General features: G+C 39.6%; 1 protein-coding gene and 1 pseudogene across 1 annotated transcript; one reads left to right on the top strand and one right to left on the bottom strand.

The window, feature by feature from the left end:
• Window positions 1–906: 906 nt before the first annotated feature.
• On the bottom strand, window positions 907–5,439 carry PRSS37 (serine protease 37). The gene is made up of 5 exons (XM_064487781.1): window positions 5,406–5,439; window positions 3,855–3,996; window positions 2,329–2,582; window positions 1,611–1,747; window positions 907–1,047 (listed from the first exon to the last, which is right to left on the bottom strand). The coding sequence occupies exons 1-5, from the start codon at window positions 5,437–5,439 to the stop codon at window positions 907–909; spliced, it is 708 nt and encodes a 235-aa protein (XP_064343851.1).
• A 2,214-nt stretch (window positions 5,440–7,653) lies between these two features.
• On the top strand, window positions 7,654–21,937 carry LOC105097338 (serine protease 58-like; annotated as a pseudogene).
• Window positions 21,938–22,895: the final 958 nt, after the last annotated feature.

Here is a 22,895-nt window from a genome sequence, read left to right as displayed (position 1 = left end):
TCCTTGTTCTATATGACACAGTCTCTTGGGAATCCTGAATTCTTCCAAATCTGGGACATCTGGAGAGGTGTTTTACCAAGTTCTCCACCAGAGGACTGGTACCTGCTTTCTTGACCTTGGTAATCCCATAGTCTGTGGCTAAACCAGTTTCTGCCCTTCCTTCACCTCCTCTCAGCCATCTCTACCTCTTAAGCTCTGCTGCTGCCCTGGTACTGGACTCTCCTTGGATCTAGGTGACTTCTTCACCTTGCTCTGGAGCTACCAGGGCCTCCTTTTGGACTTGATTTGTGGTGATTGTCACTGAAGTTTCTTTTTCACTCACACCTATCCACTAGCTCCCTCCCTGCAGCATCCTGCAATCAGAGTAGCACTGAGGTGAAGCATGACCATTCTGAGGAGAGTTTATTTCAGCACCCAAGATCTTAGCCACAACTAAGCATTTCAAGCCCTTTGAATGATAAGAGAGGTAGCAGGAAAATAGAAGCCAACATCTACTTTGAAGCTATGGGCTCACCTGTAGTTTTGAGGCTAAGAGCATGGGACTGAGAATCTGACATTTTGGGGTTGCATTCCAGGCTCTATCTACCAGCTATAGATAAGTAACCTCTTTTAGTTTCAGTTTTCTCATTTGTAAACTGGGAATAAAAGATAACCTCAAAGGCTTGTTAGGAGCATTAAGTGAGATAACGGATGTAACCCACTACCGTGTAGGAAGCACCATTTCCTGTTTCGTTCTTGGTTCTTCAGATCATTTTGGGATATGGGTACAGATACAAACAAGACATAGGATACGTGTGTGATACGTCCAGATGTTTGTATTTGGACATTTTATTTTGGATTTGGGGGAAGTTGTGGTTTGTATCACCAATGGCAGAGCCAGGGGGATGCAGAGGGAACAGCATGGTCTCATTTGTCTTTAGCGATTTTCTCAATCCAGGGTATATACTTGTGAATGTCAGTGTAGATGCCCACATCTCCTCCCATGAAGTGTCCGACCTCGATCCCCTGGAGCTTGTCTTTGCAGATGACTGTAGCAACGGCCACCTCCTACCAGGGATTGTGCAGAGAGAGACAGACAGAGACAGACACAGACACAGAGACAGCTATGGTCAGATTTGCTCCTTACAGGAGCCCTGTAGTCAACTGGGATGAGCCCTGTCTGGAGGTAACATGCTCCTTGTCATGAGAACACTGAATTGGGATGCAGGAAGCTTGAGTCATTTATCTAGCTTTGCTGTCACTAGCCTTCTGTGACCTTGAGAAGGTCAGAGAAAACCCTTTCTAGAACTCAAGTGTAAAATGAGTAAAAAACTCCATTTATTTGAATTGGTGAAGGCAGTTTCAATGTATGAAAAGTCTGAATTTTTTTTTTTAAGCAATACCCATTTTCACTGACAGCCATGTGAATAGGAACCAGGTGTTACTAACGACGGTACTGCCTGATGCCCGTTAACCAACACAGACGTCTGTAAGGAGAGCCCTTTGCTGGAGCCTTATCAAACCTCCAAGAATGATGAGGATGAGGCCTTTCTATTTTTTTAAATATCATGATTAAATAGCTAACTAGACATATATGAGTAAGTGAAGGCTGAATATAGAGAAAAGATTACCCCAAAAAGTCGATTGAGCACTTTCACAAATTTAACACATAAGGAGTTCCTGTGGCTTCTGCCCTGTTCCACTTCCTGGCATTCTGCATCAGACATCACGGGGGCCTCCAGGTTCTGCCTTAAATCAGGGTGTCTGCCTGAGAGAAGACAGGGATAAAAGACCTTCCGTTCACGATTGTTATTTGGCCCTCCAGTCACCACCCTCTATTTCGACTGGTGTTCTTTTTGTGTGTGTGTGTCAAGAAAACAGTGAGAAAAAGGGAAGAAATGAGCTCGTGCATGGTTATGAGTTAATCCTGAGAATCGTGAAATAGGCTTTATGTCTCTTTAAAAAGTAGGGTTTCAGTTTTACTCTGCGTCCTATCTTGGAGAAATTAGAGGTGACCTAACTCAAATTCAGGTGTCCTCTATGTGTGCAATGAGCCCGTATGGGAGGGAGGAGCACAGCCTCTTTAATGTGAATTGTGCTCTGACAATCAGGAACGCTGTGGCCTCTGTGCAGAGGCTGCCAAAAGCCCTGAAGAGGCAGTGGGGCATTAGATACTCTGGGAAAGGAGCAGCTTTGGACTTCTGGGAGGGTCTCTTTTTGCCCCAGACCACTCATGTAATATCTCCCTTTGGTCTCCACCCATTCTCCTCCCTTCTCAGCTGTACAAACATGGGTGCTCCTCTCCAGGGATAACTGATGACCCCGATTTCCTGTGGGAGGTGCACTCACCAATGTTGTCTTGGCTCCAGTCCAAACCTGAAATCAGACAGACGGTGCCTGGCTTGACGGCCTTTGTGGCGAGGGGAAGGAGCTGGACTTTGTGGTTGAGGTTGGCGGGCTTAGCCAGCTTAATGAGCATGAGGTCATCCTGGGGGGAACTATGACTATAGTTCCAGTAGCGGATAATCTGGATCGGGTTCAGTATCTGCTCTGTCCCATCTCTGACTCTGGTCCTGAAATTTCCTAGCATCACTTTCAGATTTCTGCAGGGGTAAGGGGTTGGAAGAGATATCGTTGTCATCAGAGCTGATACTGAATGTTGCGGTGTGCCAGGTACGGTGCCAGGTGCTTCATCTGGATTTGGGATTACCTCATTTACCACTCACAGCAAATCTCTGAGCTGGATTCTATTTTGAATCCCCATTTTACAGATGAAGTAATGGAGGCACATAAGGGTATTCACCCACGGTCACACAGTTAAGTGGTGGAGCTTTAACCACTATGTGTTCATCTAATGTCTGTAATGTAGTGGAGAGGAGAAGTATGCAAGTCATAGAAATACTATTTTCCCTCCTCCCTAGCTCTAGCCTGTCCAGCTGGGCATTTCCATTCTGGTGGGGGTAAGAGAATGAGATGACTCAAGTGTTGGCTATGCTGGCATCATCAGAGCTACTGACAACTCTATTTCATCCTGCTGTGTACTTCGGAAGGTGATATATGTGAATTAAATCAATGGGCTTTCTTGTCCTCTGGTGTCTAAGTGGGTTTTGGCCAATAAGAAGCAAGAGAAAGTATTTGGAGGGAGAAGAGTGAGGCTGGAGTATTTATCCTCCCATCTTCCTTCCTGCAGGTTTGCCGCAGATTGCCTGCTGGCTGTTTCTTGATTAAAGGTTACAGCTCCTATCAGACAGTCTCTCCACGCAGAGCTTTCTCTCCCCTGGCCCCTCACCTGTTCTTTATTTCCCCTTCCCGCCTTGTAATCATTCTCTCCCCCCCGTCCCTTTACTTCTAGGGGTAGTAACTGCACCTTTCTAATACTAAACCTGGGGGGACTGAACTGTTCTTTGTGTTTTCCCTGTAACTAGACCATACCTTTGTTGTAAGTTCTTTTTATAAATTCTCAATCCAATCGAATTTGAATTTACCATCAGTTACCTGCTGGTCCTTAACTGACAAAACACATTCACATGGCCAGTAAAAAACTTGAAAAACCTATGGGAGACTGAGGAGGCATAATATGTAGAGCAGGGCTCCTCGGCAGTGGCACTATTGATGTTTTGGGCTGGATAATTCTCTGTTGTCGGGGGCTGTCCTGTGCATTGTAGGAAATTCAGCTGCATCCTTGCACTCGCCTCTATTGGCTAGGTAGATGCCATTAGCGCAGCCCTCCCCTCAACCCTCCCTCCAGTGTGACAACCAAAAATATCCTCAGACTTTGCCAGATGTACCCTGGAGGGAAAATTGCTTCTGTCTGAGAGCCACGAATGCAGAATGAGTAGTAGCTGTTTTAGTGGGTGAAGGTGCCCAACACTCACGGTAAGTAGCAGTGAGCAGGGGCCAGCACCCAGCTGCTTTTGATGAGGACACCCACACAGGGGTTGAAGTGGGACTTGAGGTATACCAAATAGGGAGCATGGTCTTCTTTCTGCGCGGATGAGTGAGCGGTCAAAAATGTCCCTGAGAAAATAATGTACATAAGATGTTCTTAGAACAAATAAGACAGTCAACAACTTCCTAGCTGAAAAGAAATATGCACGATTTTAAAGATGTAATCAGCTGGCCAGGAAATGTGAAGATGTTTGACATTTTTTTCTAATAAGCATGTAAATCAAAGTGACATACCATTTTAGCATGATTTATAATAAATATCGAAACTATGAATGTCCAATACAATAATGTTGGGCATTGAAATGAAAAAGCACATGAATAAATGGAACATCATATATATTAAAATTGTATTTATAAAGAATATTAAACAGCAAAGGAAATATTGGTAACCTTTCTTTAAGTTAAAAAATAATAAAAATGTACATTTAATCCCATAATCTGATTGTCTAAAAAAACAAGTAAATAAACAAAAATAAACCATTAAAAATAAGTATATGAAATGTGGGAGTAAGTTAGGGAATAAATTCAAACAAAGCATTGGCATGTGTTGACTGGGAGGTGAGATTATGAATGATGTTTATTTTTTCTACTTTAGTATTTCCAAATCTTCTAGTATGAACATGTGGTGCTTTTATAAATGAATTATCAAAAAGAAAAAAAAATTGGAGAAGAAAGGAGAGGAAGGCTGATTCTAGTCTCCGAAATATTGTTCTTGTCTCAGCTGCCCTTGGTTCTTATGCTAGTCCTCCCAAGCCTAGGCCTGGACCTCTGTGTGGTCACACAATTAGAAACCACAAAGGGAAAAAGGTGGTGTATTAATAAGAAGAGATGCTGAGCGCTTGTTCTAAGTGCTTTACATGGATTTATTCAGTCTTCACAACGGCTCTATAATGTAGATAGAAATATGCCCACTTTGACTGTAGAAACTGAAGCACAGGTTGATTAGTCAACTTGTCCAAGCTCACAAGGCTAATTTGTGATGCAACCTAGGCAGTCAGGGAGTGGTGGGAAAGGCCTCACCGGCAAATTCTGCCATCAGAAGAACTTCGTGGCAGTCAGGGAGTGCAGGAGGAAGGGCCCTTGCATTTGATCTTTTGTTCCCACCTTCTCCACTCCCTGCCTTTTGAGTCTCTAAGCTTTTGAAAAAGGGGGGAGATCAGAGGTCATCTGTCCTTGTGACTACACTGAGACTTACCCACTGTGTAATGGGCCCACATTTTGGAATAACCAGGGTGGAACACTCACTGTTGAGCTTTCTCCAAGGCAGGTGTACACCATAACCTACCCCTTAGTTTAGCACAGGGGGCTCAGCCTGTCTTGAGAGCGTTTGACTGGGGTCTGAGCAGGGAGACCCTTGTTCTGCTCATTCTGCAGTTTTTCTTGCCTTTTTGCACCTTCCGCACATCCTGCATCTACCTTACTCCATCCTACATTAACCTGTGCCTTATAGAACAGAGCAGAAGGTCATGGATACATACCAGCAAGGATACTCAAACAGAAGATAAATTTCATAGCAGTCCAGATCTTTCCCTGTGAGGTGTGGAACGTCACAAGAGCATGGACCTCTCAGCTCAGTCTCCTCGGGAACACCTGGTAGAATCATGGATGTGGTTGGGGACAGGGGCATGTGGTGAGGTTGGAAAGCAGCTCTGGGCAAAAACAGGGAGGAAGAAGAGGGCTCCCTACAGACAGACAGAGGCCCTACTGCTTCAGGGAAGGTGGAGAGGGGGGAACTGTGCCTCTATTGGGGTCTCTCAGGGAAGGACAAAGAAGCCTAGTTCCTAGACTTCTGGATTCAGGTCCCTCTATTTGCTGTCCCTAGAAGTCCATCTGCCTAAAAGTAGTTCAACTGCCTGTGGGAAAGGGAGCTCTAGGCTCAAGACTTATCTCCCCATGGAGCTTCTGAGGCCAGGGCTGTGGAGGACAGGATTCCCCACCTTAGTTCAGGAAGGCAGTGTCCCTGGGTTTGCTCTGAACCCCTTGATGGTTACTTATACTTCCCATGAGCCCCTCCCATCTTTATTACACTGGCTTCATCTTTCCCTGTGATCACTATTTCATCACTCAGCCATCATCACCAGCTTGGTCTGGTTGTTGTGATCAGCAGCTTTGAGCTAAAAAAATGTGAAAATAAAAAGCATTCATAGAGCAGTTTTGACAGATGGGGAGTACTTTATATTCTAGATTACATTCGATCTAAGATCTACTGAATGATTGGTGACGATTTAGAAGGCAGGACCTCTAAATGCTATTTACCTCATGAAAAGATTTCTTACCTAATCATAGACTGCCACTGTCATTGGATAATTGAGAGCACACTCTAACAAGAAAAAGAGCAGTGACGCTAATAGCTCACATTCATTGAGCACTTACTGAATCCCAGGCACTGAGCTAATTCTTTACAGGCATTGTTGGTGGAGATTTTATATCAGGTTGATCTGAGATGTAAAAGTAAACACTGTGTAATTCCAACCATTCAAAATTTCTTAAACCTATAATCTCATTCCAGTGTCACAACCACCCTGGATAGAGGAGACAGGGCTGGGGCTGGTATCATCCCCCGCCCCCCACCCCGATCTATGGGTGACAGAACTGAAACAAAGAATTTAAATGATTTTCTCAAAATCGCACGTGACTGGAAAGACTCGAAGTCGAATCTATGTATGACTGGATGCCCACAACTTTCAACCACATCCTCCAGACTTCAGCTAAGTAACCAGCACCCGTGGATCTTGGAAAGCTTTACAGTCCCTCACACAAATTCCCTGAAATGTAGAATGAAAACTTAACTTGGCACATACTTTCCTGAACCTCACAACAAACACAGGGGTACGTTGGAAGTTGGGCTGGTTTATGAAATACACTCGAGGTTTGAAGACAAGATGGAGTTGTGGAAGGTTTTCTGTCGTGGGACTGGGCTTAGTTAAAGCAGGTAAAACTTTGAGAAAGAGATATGCTTTACTTTCAGGTTGTTTTTCCTAGATCTTTTGGAAAGATTCTGAGCCAGGAAGGGAGTTTGAGGCTGGTTTTGGAGTACGAGGACTAAGAACAGAAAAGCAGATTTTCTGGAGGAGTTGGCGCTGGGAACCACTACCTGTTGATGCGTTTCAAACTGGTGTCTCTAGCCCAGAGCTTTGGTCCCACATATACAACTGCCTCCTGTAAACCACTGTTTGCATCTTTTTTCTGCTCCTGAAATTTAACAAGTCAAAATTAAACTCCTCATTCTTCCAGCCTTTCAAATTCATTCTTCTGCCTGTTTTCCTTACTTTAAGAGAAAACTCTACCTTCCACTTGTTTAATATTTCTGTTTTTGCAACCACACAACCCCAAAGTCCATTCTACTTCCTGAAATCTCTTAAATTCATCCATATCTTTCCATTCTCGCTGCTGTCACCCTAATCCAAGTCATCATCTTGTCTCGCTTGAACTAATGCATGTGCCTTTCTACTGTTGCTCAACTTGACATTCTTCTACTCAGATTTTTTTTTCTAAAATGTAGATGAGGTTATATTTGTCTCCTTCTGAAAACTCAGAGAAAGGGGACAGCAAGTGATTGAGAGCACCCTGTCCAAGAGCGCAGTGTAGTAAGGACAGGTTTAGAGATCTGACAGGAGCCACTGGTACTGGTGCTGGTGGGAACTTTTTATTCAAATGGTGTCTGTGGTTGGAAGATGTGATCTGAACAAGTGAAGCAGTACTGAGGAGGGGTTGGCTGAGAGCAACATGCATGAAGGAGAGGGGAGTCAGTGTCACAAAGAGGGTGGAGATGTAGCTATGCTTCACCAGCGTAATCCAGGTAGGAGAGGGGTCAGTGGGACATTTAGAGGGAGGGGTGCTGCTCACAAATCCCAGGGAAGGAACTGGTGAAAAGAATCGAGAGGCTGGGGAAAGAACGTGGGATGAACTTTAACTCCACAGAAGGCTCCCATGGCTCCTACTTCCCTAGATAAGGTGGATAAAGCCCAGATCCGTGAAACTCATCTTCCCGTGGAGCAGGTATCAGACTGAGATGATTTCTGTGCCTATTGACAGAGAGTGCGCGGGTGTAACTGATAAATCCTTCTTCATACTAAAGATCAAGACTGGAAGGAGAAACCTCTAAATGACAGGCTTTTGTAGGATTCGTAAACCTAGTTCTCTCCCCTGCACTTTCTCCTGCTGTTCAGAATCCCCAAGCAGGACATAAGTTCTAGCCCTGCTTTGTGCTTAATTTCCACTACAGCCTTATCCTCAAGGCAAGATTCAGGCATCAGCATGAAGTGTATGCTGTTAGCCTTGCTGATGATTACTGGTGAGTGACTGCAGGTGTTTCTGTCATGTTTGATTAGGGCTCTACTAGGGGGTGAGGCTGTGGAGCTATGTGGGAGAGGGAGAGCCGGTGGATCTGGAACATGAAACTTTGGGAAATAGGTAACATACCAGTCATTTTCTGCACAGCCTCACTCGTTTGTAGAACCTAACTAAAACTTAGGATGGACTTAAAAACTCCTCTGAATGTCATGTAAAGTTCTTGGGTTGAAATGTGGAGGCATGCCAGTGGAAGGATGGAGACAGGAGCCTGGAAGGAGGCATAGGAAATACAAAAGACATAAAAAGCAGAACCAGTGGGTATCCTGTTGTAAGGTTCAAAAGGAAAAGGTAGATTATTCTTTTGGGGCTTTAAAAGCATGATGTATAATACTAGTCACCATCACTGCCACCACCACCGTGAAAGCATATACTTACGTGGTATTTACATAATGTACGCTGCTCTGTTTCCTACATATTAAGTCATTTAACTCTTATAACAACTTTGTGAGATGAGTGTTATTATTGTTATCATTTTATTGGTGAGGAAACTGAGGTACAGAATAATTAAGTCGTTTTCCCATGATGAAATTAGTGTGGCTCTGTAATTAGGCAATTACAGTATGCTCTCTTTATTAATGGTGATGTGGCATGGAACAACTTCTTGAAATCTCTAAAATTCATCCATATCTTTCCATTCTTGCTGCTGTCACCCTAATCCAAGTCATACTCTTGTCTTGCTTGAACTAATGCCTTTGTGCTTTTCTACTGTTGCTCAACTTGACATTCTTCTACTCAGATTTTTTTTTCTAAAATATAGCATCTCTGAATCTCAGTTTCCTTATGTGCAACATGAAAAACATAACTTCTAAGTTTTAAGACATAATTTCTAAGTTTTAAGAACATGTGAAACATCCTAAACCTGTGTTAGAGTGAGTGAAGTTAACCAAGTGAAGTGAGGTGGATTGTTTCAGACAGAGGACCGAGCAAGTGTGAAGGCTGTGGGGTGTGACATACTCAACTAAAAGGCCACCTGTGGGACTGGAGTGCAGAGGAAGGGAGTGGATTGAGTCATTTGATTTTAGAAATGATCCCGGTCTGGGTGAGGGTCAGTGTTTATTCTCTCTCTGGACACTGGTTACACAATCCCAGCAGGAGGGTAGTGCTGACTCAAAATGCCTCATTGTGAATTGGTAGGGTGAGGTTAACTTCCCTCCTCAACCACGCTGACATCTTTTGGGTGAAGATGAAGCTCTGTCACATGCCACTTACTGTCACCAAATAGGGGCCGAAGCTCAGCTCCCTCTGGCCCCTGCTCACACCAAAGGGGTGAAGGGAATTGAAGATTTGCATAAACTAGCACATTTCCATATTGAAGGTTTGGGATTGAAACTCAGCTCCCCACTGGGCTCTGCTTTACCAAGAGATGGAAGAAGCAGTGTGCTGACCAGCTCTGCCTTACACAGCCTTGCTCAGTCTCGTTGCTGTCAGATGGTGGTGAAGGCTCAGCACCCTGCTGGGTCCTCGGGAGCAGGGCAGGGCGTGGTGGAGGGAGGGGAGCAGAGGCCTGTTAGTCCAGCCTCGCACCGCCCCCTTTGCCCTCCTTGCCACTGGGTGAGGCTCAGCTTTCCCCTGTGCCCTACGCACGCCACCCTGGTTGGGGATTTGGAGTATTGCCTGCTTCCACTGAGACTGAGGATGGAAGATTATCTCCCTGCTCAGCTCTGGTGAAGCCATGGTGGGTGGGCATTTTTCCACTTTTATTAGTGTGGGTATTGTCCAAAAGATTTCCTTTCTGTTAGACCACCCTTTCCCCTTTCCTTTAGCTAAGGGGAGGAGGGTTTTGCTTGGAGGTTTTGTTTGTTTGTTTACTTTTGGCCTTTGTCTGTTGGTGGTTCTGGGTTGCAGGCTGCTCCTGTGTCCTGTCCTGGATCTATGGAGACATAAAAAGTAAATGCAGGGTTATTGCTGCCATGTTTTTCCTAAAGTCCCCAGGTTTCTCACAGTCCACTGTCTTCTTTTCAATGTTCAGAGTCTGTTTGTTCTGCTTGTTGTGCAAGGGTTTTTTAGTTGTAAAAGAGAGGAGCTGGGAGGAATGGGGTACTCCATCTTGGATCAACTGGGAGTTGAGCTCTAATGTTTTGAGGGGTAGAAGATGAGAGACCAGTAAAGTAAAAGCAATGTGATTTTACACAAGTCAGGGGAATCTATTTCTAAGGGGAGGGAGTAGTTATGTGTTCTGTGTCTGTGAGAAATTAAGATATATCGAAAGAAAGAAAGAGAGAGAGAAAGAGAGAGAGAAAGAGAGAGAGAGAGAAAGAGAGAGAGAAAGAAAGAGAGAGAGAAAGAGAGAGAGAAAGAGAGAGAGAAAGAGAGAGAGAAAGAGAGAGAGAAAGAGAGAAAGAGAGAAAGAAAGAAAGAAAGAAAGAAAGAAAGAAAGAAAGAAAGAAAGAAAGAAAGAAAGAAAGAAAGAAAGAAAATTAAAGCTGCAGACACAGTGAAGACAGATAGTTGCTTTAGTATGGAGTTAAGATTTGCCCAGTTGAAGTATTACTCAAGGACGTTAGCACAAGGGAGTTCCAAAGAGTAATAAAAGCATAGTTCAAATGATGAATAAAGGAATCTAACTTGGGTAGAGAGGGCAGTAGAAACTTCTAGACAGGGTCTGCCTGGAAATGGAGGGGAAAAAAAGAGTCAATATATAAGTTTCTAATGAGCTGTTATAATCAGTGACTTTGTAAAGCTCTGTTCTAAGTCACAGTACTTTTGGTCCCAGGGCATCAGGGCTTTGGTGGGAAGAAACCTGGACACATGTAGAATAAATGACCAATATTTAGCTGAGGGGCTCATCCAGGTCCATAACTCAGTCGTAAGTAGGACAGGACCTGTTCTTCAGCTTTCCTTGGAAGTCCCAGTGGCTTGCAGGGACTCTGGGTATCTTGCTGCTAGAGATAAGTTGGAGCTAGTGGTAGTGCAGGCTTAAAAGCTAACAAGAGATGGTCTGGAATCAGGGATGCACTGTGGGAGTTAAATAGACTTAGACTTATATCTGTTAATCCCAAGCTCCTAATTTATCCCTCCCTACCCGTTCCCCTCCTGGTAACCACAGTTTGTTTTCTATGTCCATGAGTCTGTTTCTGGTTTGTAAATAAAATTTGTGTCTTTTTATTTTTTAAGATTCCACATATAAGTGACTTCATATGATATTTGTCTTTCTCTGTATAACTTCATTTAACATGATAATCTCTAGATCCATGCATGTTGCTGCTAATGGCTTTATTTCATTCTTTTTATATAATTATCCTCCTATAAAAGAACCAAATGTGTGTGTGTAGCTGTATATGTTTTATGCTTTGTTCTGTTTTTTGTTGTTGTTGAAGTATTGTTGATTTACAATATTATATTAGTTTCTGGTGTGCAATGGGGTGATTCAGTTTTTTATATATATATACACATACACACACACACATATATATACATTTTCTTTTTCATGTTCTTTTCCATTGTGATTTATCGCAGGATGTTGACTATGGTTCCAACCTGTGCTATACAGTGGGACCTTGTCATTTATCTATTTTCTATATAGTAGTTTGTAGCTGTATACGTTTTAAAGAGACATACTGTATCCAAATATAGAAGGTAGACACTGAGATTTTGTGCCACCAATATGTATTTTGCCTATATATTTTCTAAGTAGCATGAATTTAAAGATTAAAAGTCTACTTTACATAATAAAGAAAAAAAGACTTAGATTTATGTACTGGAAGACCTTAGAGTAAGAAGGAATGGCATTACCCTTGCCAGTGGTTCTCAACATTTTTGAGCATCAGAACCCCTTTTAGTCTTGAAATATTTTGAATCTTTTTATGATAATTGTTATTAAAAACTTATATAATAACAAAAAGCTGAATTAACTCTACATGGTAAAGCAATTTGTCCTATTATCAAAACAATGTTTAACTGGATTTCCTGACCACTCTACTTGGGAAATAGATCTCACATCCATCTTAACTACTGCCACGTTAGCACAAGCCACGTCACTTCTGGCTACGTCTGCTTTAATAAGCCTGTTTCCACTCATGTCTAATCAGAAGCAAGTGATGTTTAAAAAATAGAATTGGATCATATCACTCCCATACATCAAATTCTTCAAAATATTTCTATTACATTTTACATAAAATACAAATTCCTGACTGTGGCTTTGAAGCCCTGACTGATGATTCCTGCCTCCTCTCCAGGCTTATCCTAGGCCAATGTTTTCCTTGCTCTCTATGCTTCACTCTCACTGGCTCTTTTCAGATTCCTGAGCACTCCTAGTTCTTTCCCGTTTTTGAGCCTTTGCACATGCAGTTCCTCTCCTGGAAAACTCTTTCCCTAACCTTATGGCTGTTTTTCCTCATCTTTCATGTCTCATATTATCTGTTCCTTTCCCAGCAAGTACTTCTTTGCCAACCAGACTAAATTAGATCCTTCATTTACTGCCATTATTTATTCTTTCTTGTAGAACACTGTTACTGTCTCATCACAATTTGTAACTATTCACTGATGTGCATGTTTATTTGCTTATTGTCTACCTCTCTCATTTAATGAAGACAACATCTGCTTTTGCTTGGATACCTCTTTATATTTAACATCCAGTGTATTGCTTGGTACATATAAATATTCAGTAAAGTAAAAAAAAATAAATGCATACATATATAGATTTGGAAAAAAGTACACACATATGTGTACATATGTTAACTTTCAGTCTTCTGATGATGCTTGCTTCACATATGGATCCATAAAACTGTTGCATTAATTTCAGAAACTTCCAGTGGACCCCTGCACACAAAGTGAGCTCTACCCTAATCTCTCATTAATTCATTTGTGTAGTACATATGTACTGAGATCCTACTATGTGCTAGGCATTGTGTTCAGTGCTGGGGATATTTTATAAATCATTGTTCCTTCACTATTTAATGTGTAGATGAAAAACTCATAGACCCAGAAACATAAATTGACGTAGCAAGAGAAGCCCAAACTGGAACATAGATTTTAAAAATTGATAGGTTCTTATTTTTCTGCCTCCTTTCCTAAATTGGAGAAAGCAAGATGTGATCTAATTTATTGAACCCACTAACAAAATGCCACCAAGAACACACCAGTAATTTTTTCTTTTACTGAGGTTTATTTTGCTTTATGCAGCAGGGAGAACACATTTCAGAGAACCTCAGAAGTGCCCCAGCAAGGGGGAGCTGGAAGGAGTGTCTTATGGGGTTTGAACTTGCGCTGGATAATTCTGAAGATGAAGTTAGATATGTAGGGTCAGTTCAGAATTAGATGCAGTCAAGAAGAAGGAGCAATTTGGTAACTGGGTACCTCAAAAGTTTTTTTTAGGAGGTAGCAGGATAAATTAGGGCTAGAGCTGTCACTGGTAAAGAAACAGCAATAATAAAAAGAAGGGCGGTATCAGTCACTATCTGATGTTAGTTATTTGGGGGGGGTCACAGAGAGGGTTTGTTTGTCTTTTTCTGAGCATTATTTTGCACTTTCTTAACATAAAAATAAAAATGTTCTTGAAACTGCATTAGCAAGAAATAACATTTATTGAATACACATTATATGCCAAACATTGTTCCAAGCTATTTACATATATTAACACATTTAATCTTCACAATAACCTTAGGAGAGAAGTTCATTTATGATCTCAGTGTACAAATAAGAAAGTGAAAAAAGATACAGAGGTTTACATAATTTGTTCAAGTTCATACTAGTAGTGAGGATAGAGCTAGAATTTGAATCCAGGTCCCTATTTCCAGAGAATAAGTACTGTACTATATTTAAATGCCCATTGATACAAAGTATCTCCCCCTATATTTTCATGCCAGAATTAAAGTGTTAATTCTAAATTTATTTAATTGTCATGGTGACTGGTCTCACAGCAAGCCTGCAGTCCAGTAGTAGGAAAAGGTTGCTGTAGAAAAGACTGTATTGCTGTGACTATGGATAGAACCAAGAAGCCTTAAGAATTTGGGAGATTGGAAATGAGCTAAGCCATTCTGAAAAGCTACAGACAGGGTGAGGAGAAGCAGGGAGGTCCTGTTGAGGAGAAGTACATACACAGGATTTGGAATCAAACTGAAGTCGGAATCCTTGAACCAAGCATCATTCACTAGTTGTATGGCTTTAACTAAGTTTCTTAATGTTAAGTTCCTACTCTGTAAAATAATATAAAATTTATCCACCGACTTTTTTTTTCCTGTGAAAACTTTAAAGTTTTCTAAAGTACCTATAGTGCTTAGTACAGTGTTTGTACTGTATGGAACTCTACTACCACAGGGCAGGCTAAGTGATTAATGTGGTAAATACTTGTATTATCTGACACTAGTGTCTTGAAATCTCTGTAACCACCCCAGGTTCCCTTTACTCAGCGGGATTGTATCCCTTGAGTCTCCTCTCTCTGTGTTCCAGGTGTTATTTCATTTGTTAGTGAAGATACCAAAGGCTTAAGTAGTCTTTTCTACTTATTATACTTGAAATCCAGTAACCAGTCTTGTATGGGGACTCTGATTGCTCCTAAGTGGATGATAACAGCGGCACACTGCTTCTTACCATAAGTGATGGGGAGCAATCTGCTCTGTTAAGGCTTCAACCCTGGGACTCAACACTTCTCATGGAAATTGTGAAAAACCCATGCTGATCAGGAAATCCTAAGAATTTGATGGTGAAGGGGAGCTCAGCTACCTGGATAAAACTTAACTACATAGCCTTATGTTTAACATGTTCAGAAAGGAAAAAGTAATATGGTATAATATATCTCACATACATAATAAAAATAAACCTGCAAATTGCTCTTGATGTTTTTAAGATTCATCTGAACTTTTGGATTCATCCAAACTTTTATTTTTCATTGCTATATAATATTTCAACATGAAATCACACAATTTGGTTCATTCTTTCCTTGACAGATATTTCAGTTATTTCTAGTTTTCTACTGTTTTGAACAGTTACTTTAAACATACTTGTACCATGCACCTTAAAAATATATATCTGTGTAGCAGTTATTCACGGTAGTCTAATAAAGTATCATCCCAGTAGGGAACCTTGAACAGTTTAGATCCTCCCATGTTGTATTCTGAAATAACCACTCTGTATTTCATTTATTTTCTTTTGTTTGGTGATCTCTGAGGCAGGATTCAGAGTTTAGCAATGCAACATAAAAGAGTAGCAAAAGTATTGAAGTGTGGGTGGAAAACTTGTTAAAAATCTGAGAGTTTGAAGTTTAAGCTAAAAGACATTTGAATTTGGAATTGACTAGGAGGCCAAAGATTTAAAGAAGCGGAAGATTCTCTCAAGATATGAGGAGTAAGTTGTGTTTTGCTTGTGTATTTTGTGTGCATGATGGAGATTTGTAAATGACGTTGAACTCTGGGTGAATTCTCAACTCCGACAATCATTGTCAACAGAAAATCAAGCTGAAAATATTTATGTTTTAAATCTTAAATTATAAGCCTTGTTAAATTTTTCTAACAACTAGTTTTAATGTTCATGGGTACATTGTATGTAAGTTACTTTTTACAGTATATATGAAAAGATTCATGCTAAGTACAAATTATAGATTGGAGATCAGTTTGGGGAATAGGTTTTTGTGGATTTGTTGATACTTTAAAAGAAAAAGATTTGATTTCTGGGGAATTGGGACCAATTTTCTTATCTAGATTTTAAGACTAGAATGCCCAAAGCAAAAGTATGAAGGAAATTACAACCCTTTTTTAAAGTGATCTGTGAAAACATTGTTACTGGAAATTGAATAGACTTGAGTCCTTGATTCTGGAAAATAAGGATTTGATTGTCAGGCCTATATTAGGTTCTGAACCTTAATGCCATATATTTGTACTTATAAAAATTTTTTTCAATGAAAACTACGTCAGTAATATGATCTTCTGGTCTAGTTGGGAGTTGATTTGAAAAATGTGATATTTGCATGGGACTGTTTGAATCTTTGTTTTTTCAGTTTCCCCTCCTGGATAGGATTGAAGCTAGAATTTTCCCTTTTGATAAAGGAATAAAAAGTAAACATGTTATTTGTAAATTAATGATTAGTGCTAGAGAGAAAGTTGAAATACTTAGAATACATTATAAGCCTAATCCTAGGTAGCCATATAAAAATATTGATTTTAACTGTCTTCTAAACCTGTATTCACATTGGTTTTTCAAGATATTTTAAGTTATACTTTCCCTCTTTTCAGGGCTGCTTCTATGGGACTGCTTTTTTTTTTTTTTTTTTTTTTTTGTAAATTGAGGTGTAATTCACAAAGGGCTGCATTTTTTGTTAAGGTTTTTTACAACTATGGTTCATGTTTTACTCTAGTCTTCCAAGAAGGGCCATTTTACTTTTTAGAGTCACTTCTAAAGTCATGTGGTATTTAACTTTGGGGACTATTTTGCATATGAATGCTAATTCAGATTTAAGCTTAAGTCATCACTTATCACTCCATGAATGTTGATAATGGAAGTAGTACCTTTCCTGTAGTTTCAGTTCTTGACTGAAAAGCTGGGGAAAGGAACTTCATTTTCTTTTTTTGCGTATATCAGGAAAACAGCTATTGTGTGGTTACCTTGTTGACCTCAGCAGATGAACTGGACTGATAGTGTTAATTCAGATTTAAGAAATTATCTGAATCTTGGTTTATGTAGATTTGTGATCTACATGCAATATTAACTAGATCAGATAGATTTTACATTTTCATATATGTACATAGGCTCTTCCCACTCCTCAACATACATTAGTTTATGGAACTTGTAAGCTGGCATCGAAACGTTGTAATGTTTTGTTGTACCAGTTTTATAAGCTTTTACGGTGCAATACATGTTATGTTTCAGAGATAAACCAAAGGTTAATTTCTCAAGGTTCTTAATGTTTGCTTTAGCAGCATTTAATGGAAGATCTTTTATATACATTTGTAATAGATGAAAAATAAACCAGATCGCAAATCATTTTTTTTTTTTTAATTTTAAAGCAAACCATGTACCAAGTTTTTGGTCCAAATTGTGTAGGATAAGTTAAATTTAAATTGCATTCTATTAACCAGTATGAGTGTATTAGAAGTATAGTTACGTTGAAATAAAGTTTTAAAAAGCAAAAAAAAAAAAAAGATATATATATGTCTGTGATATATATTTTGTACATATATGTGTTGGTATATGCACATATTGGTTTATATCTCTAAGTATACTTCTTGGTATATAACTAGAGTATATAATTAGGAGCAGAATTGCTGGGTCATAGCATAGAGCATGCAAATATTCACTTTCACATACCCTCCAGCAGTTTACGAGTCCTTCCAACATTGGATATTATCAAACTTCTTAATTTTTTTGCTGATTAAGTGTCAAATATCTTATTATGGTCTGAATTTTATTACCTTTACTAGTAGTGATGATTAGTATCTCCCCCCTTCCCCACCATCCTCCTCCTCTTCCTCCTTCTGACAATAATGTTTCTTTGGGAAAATATTCTTTTATGTCTTTTGAACATTTTGTGTATTAAATTTTTAAAATACTGCTTTGTAGGACTTCTATAAAGGCTCTAGATATTACTCATTTGCTAGTTACATATGTTGAAAATATCTTCTTCCATTCTGTGGTTTGATCTTCTCTTTATGGTGAATTTTGATGAATAAGAGCTCTTAACTTCAATATAATTTAATTAAAACTTGAGTTATCAGTCTTTATCTGTGATTACTGAGCATTGTGCCTAGTTGAAAATATCTTTTATGACCTCAAGATCAGAGAGATATTCCTTTACACTTACTTCTACAGATTTTAAAGCTTTGATTTTCATATTTAAATTTTACATAATTTGGATTATAATTTTTGTGAATGATGTGAAGTAGGGATCCAATTTCATTTTTTTAACATTTTTTAAGCTAAAAATCCAAATATCGTTTGTCAGTGGTCCCCTTTTTCCCCAGTGATTTACAGTGCCTACTCTGTCACTTGTCAAAGTTCCATCTGTACATGGGTCTGTTTCTGGGCTGTTGCTGCTGTTCAGTTGGTTTATTTATTATAGACCACAATGCCTTAATTATTATGACTTTATCATAATTTGTGATTTCTGATATGGTAGCCCAGCCATCTTATTCTTCATCAGGAATGCTTAGGAATTCTCTTACATAAATTTTAAAATTAGCTTGTCAATTTCTATGAAAACCTCTGTTGGGATTATTTGGAGTTGTTTTGACTTTTTGTATCAGTTTATATGATTTGGAATTGCTTTGACTTTTTATATATTGATATTTTTCTGATATTGATTGTTCCTAGCCATGGATCTGAGATAGCTCTCTATTTATTTATGTTTTTCCCTTTGATGCATTTCAAGAGTGTTGTATTATCTGCATACATTTCTCACACATATCTTATTAAATTTATTCTTAAAGTGCTTTATATTTTTCTATCATATTTTAATTGAAGTACTTGCATACAATCATATTTTCTGTTTATTAGTGATGATGGAAATGCAATTAATATTCAGAAATCGAAGGGAGCACGTGTTTGGTGTAGAGGACCAAACAGACCAAGATGATCCAATGAGAAAAACTGCAACAGTCAGTAAAGACAACTTGGCCAAAGACAAGTCATCTCCACCTGGAGGCCCAGCAAAATCCTTTGTTCCAAGCAGATGAAATTAAGTATGGTAGTTCTCAGGAACACACAAAAAACAAGACTAAGGAAAGTCCTTATAATCTTTTGTAAAAGTGACCCAAAGCAAAGTTTGTCTGAAGGATGCTGCTCTGATGAGCTCTTCTGAACTTGTCAGTCCCTGGGGTTGGCTCAAGAATGCACTTACCAGGCCTATTCCTTTTCTAGTCCTTTAGACTTTATCTTATAAACTCCAAACAAACTGACAAGAACAGATGGAGAGACAGATGGTACTGCTGTCAGGAGGCAAAATAAACTTAGCATTTGGGAGTGCACCAGCAAAATTTATGCTCAGTACCAATTTGTACTTATTTCACTATTGTGGTTGGGGAGATCCCTGAGAGGGAGACTCAGGGGCCTCAGAGGAGTGTTCTTTCTGAATATAGGGTCTTGAGCCATGCTAGTGAGTGGATCTCAGTAGAACATCCAGGATTTTTGACTACTGTTCTCCTAAAGGACCCTCAGAAAACCCTGTTAATCCAGCAAAGTTTTGATTGAGATGAGTAGAGCATAGTGTATTTGGATCCTCCCTAGCTTTAAAATATTTCCACTCTATAAAATGTTATTTATTTCATTTGTACAATCTATTTCCTGTCTCCCCCACAACTCCCAAAAGAGCCTCCCTAACAGAACCTACTACTTTCAGAGAAGCTGTGACTATCTACTCACACGCTTCTTTCAGTTATTTCTAGATCTTGAATTGGAGCTTCTCCCTGGAAATATGCTAAGATTGGAGACCAAGCTATTGCATTGTTTAACTCCTGGAGACACCATTCACATTATAGTCTATGTGAATGGAAACCCATTGAATTGTATAGTGGACAACCTACATGACCACATGTGGTGGGTATGCATAAAGGATCAAATGGACAGAGATGAGAGGAGAAGGTTTAACGGGTCACTATGGAAGGAAACACACGTGTGTGTGTGTGTGTGTGTGTGTGTGTGTGTGTGATTAGCCTTGTGATGTGTGATAGTATCAATCTTTTTTTTTCTCCTTCATTTTCCAGAGATCTCCAGGTCATCTTAAATGGTGGTAACCAGAGTTTTCAAGACTTTACTGGGGAGATTCTGCCGTATGAAAAGATCATTGTTCACCCAAACTTCACTGTTACTTCTCCTAAAAATGATCTTATGCTGATCAAGTTGTCTGTTCCTCTTCACCTTCTTTTCCATCAGCATTTTCAGTTGCCTACTGTCAAGACAGAGAATGTTAGAAATTGCCTGGTTTACACCTGCTTAGAGAATGAAGGATCTTTTGTTGAGTGACTGCCAAAAAGAAGAGTTAGCTGCCTCCTTAGGTATATTCACATCTTCAGGATCTCTGAGGAACTAGGGAAAGGAATTGGAATTTATTTCTAAGCACATGTGTAAAGCTAGAAAGAGAGCAACAAATTCGGAGCTTCAGAGTGCTTTGGGAATCAAATCTTAAATCAAAGTGTTACATATATCTATCACATGGGCACACAGTGCAGAAATCTGGGATTCAGGGACTTATGTTTGAGTTTTGGTTCTGCCATTTATTCTAGGGTTATTGACAAATTCTTTAACTTCTTTGAATCTTAATTTGCAAATTGATGAAAATTATATTTTTCCTTTATCTACCTATCACCTTACAGCGATATGGTTATCAATTACGGTGATATGGTTATCAATTACAGCACGATGATAACAGCTACCATTTGTTGAGCACTAGTTATGTCCCAGGCACTTAGCATCCTATATAGGTCATTCAGTTGTCATCATACATCAAGTAGATAAGTTTTCTTAGGATTAATTATTTTTTAAAAATTTATTTTATTATTTTTTCATGGGGGGAGGTAATTAGGTTTATTTATTTAGTTAGTTTTAGAGGAGGTACTGGGGATTGAAACCAGGACCTTGTGTATGCTAAGCATGTGCTCTACCACTTGAGCTATACTCTCCCGTCTAAGTTTTCTTAGGATTTATCTTATAAATGGGGAAACCAAGACTCAGGGAGATTAACTAATTGTCCAAGGTCACAAACTTGATGATGGCAGAGCTTGGATTCAGATCTTGTTTGATGTGTGGAGTGTCTTGGTTGGTACCACTCTGTGATGCTGATCATCTTTCAAAGATGATAAGTGAGCAGGAGGATATGTTTAATCCATGGTATATTCCATCAGTTCTTCCTCTGAAGCCCATTTTAACTGAAAAGAGGCCGTGAAGGAGAGAAAGGCAAGATGCCTTATGAAAATGCAAATTGGAATGAAAGTCTCCTTTCTTTCTCATACTTAGGAAATTCAAGAAGTAACCTGTATAATTTTCAGAAAAATTATTGGGTGAAAAAAATTACTGGGTGAAAAGTTTCTTTAAGACATGTTCTGTATAGGAAGCATAGCACAAATCTGAGATAAATGCCAAGTAAACTTCTTATCTCATTTGCCTATAAGCTCAAACCCTCTTTGCCTTTGTGTCTCCATTACCTCTCATCCTTCATTGAGGGTCTATATTTTGCAGTCAGGCTAAAAGCACAGAGAGCTGAAGAAAGATGACTCTGTCTCATCCACCCTGTTAGAGATGAGAGAAACAGATTTTTTAGATTTTTATATCTTCCAGCTACTGTTCTGAAATTTTTGTCTAGGGATGATTGGGAGGTAGGGGTAGTCAGTGCAGTGCAAGAAGCTTTCACACTATTATATCTGGGGCCCTTTTGCAGGTCAAATATACTAGCGTTCATTTTTGTTCAAGTGTTAAGGAATTCCCAGGTGGGAGGGAAGTTCTGATCCCTCTGCTCTGTCTGGCAGGCGGTCACAGCTGCACCACTCATATGTGGCAGCGAATTACATGGAGTTATGTCTGGGCAACCGGATGTGTTCTGAGAGATCGTGTTGTTGTCTTCACTGACATCCACAGCTACATGCCATGGATCAAGAACATTATTTCTATAAAATAAGCTGATAGAGAACTCCACTGACACCCTTACATCCCAGCTGATCCATGGCAACCACACTGAGTATTTCAGTCTCAGTTTTTCCTGGGATTTAGGCTTGATTGGAGTTTCGAAAGAGATCATTAATGACTCCTGGGTGTTGGCTATCCTCTCGTTTCTCTAACTGCTTCTTTGCTTATCCCCAGCTCATGAGTAAGTGTTTATAATAATGAAAACATGAATGCTGGTCTTAAGAAGTAGAGTTCACCCAGGAAGCTTTTTGGATTCTACCAACTCAGACACTTCTGTTAAAATACTCACTGTTTTATCCTGAGAACACAGAAAACAAGTAGAAATGATGGGCAGTAACTATCAGGAGTCTATTTGGGCTATAAGTGCAACCACATAACTGAGCAGTAACTGGCTGAAATGATTTAGCAATTCTTCTAATGACCAAGTGTCTCCTGGGTGAATGAGTGTGTGTGTGTGTGTGTGTGTGTGTATCTATGGGGGTTGTGGTTAATGTTTCCATTGGCTACTTAAAAGATCTATAGAATTCAAATTTTGCTTAGGTTGTCTGAGGCCACCAAAAGGTCAGTATAATTTTTGGATTAAGGATTTCTGTATTTTGAGGTACAGCTGTAATGCATATTACAGATATTGAAGATTTCATGAATGGTAGGGTGGGTTTTTTCCAATACACTTTCCTTCCAGTTTACTGATTTTTTATTTGCTTAAAATCACACATACTTTCTTAAAGGGGGACAAAGTGATAGAGTTCATGAGGATTTTGCTTGGGAGTGTTCATCCATGACCCTGAATGTACCTTCTAGGCCATGCAGGGATTCATGGGCACACACTTCCATCCAAAAGCACACCCAAAAGACACTTGTTTGTCATTCCAAAAATGTGTTCTCCACATATGAAGGTTCATTAATCCATGATAGATTAAACTGATTTTGAACCAAAACCTGTTAATTTTCATATAGAATATTGAGCATTCAAGAAATTTCAGAGTATCTGAAATGTAAAATGCAATTTTGTTTTGTCCAGTGCTGTGAAGTACTGGAATTCATTTGTTCAAACTGCTATACAATTGATATAA

The sequence above is a fragment of the Camelus dromedarius genome, chromosome 7 (genome assembly GCF_036321535.1).
Source record: "Camelus dromedarius isolate mCamDro1 chromosome 7, mCamDro1.pat, whole genome shotgun sequence".
NCBI lineage: Eukaryota > Metazoa > Chordata > Mammalia > Artiodactyla > Camelidae > Camelus > Camelus dromedarius.
The sequence above is the reverse complement of the archived record's forward strand: the minus strand, read 5'-3'. Positions and strand labels throughout refer to the sequence as shown.

Bases quoted from the DNA above. Each gene is read 5' to 3' on its own strand.
- PRSS37 (XM_064487781.1), bottom strand. From the start codon at position 5,439: ATGAAATTTATCTTCTGTTTGAGTATCCTTGCTG. The intron at 1,748-2,328 runs GTGAGTGCACCT...GTCTTCTCTCAG, and splicing joins CTGGAGCCAAGACAACATTG to GCAGACACCCTGATTTAAGG. The intron at 1,048-1,610 runs GTAATCTTTTCT...AATCCCTGGTAG, and splicing joins TGCTCAATCGACTTTTTGGG to GAGGTGGCCGTTGCTACAGT.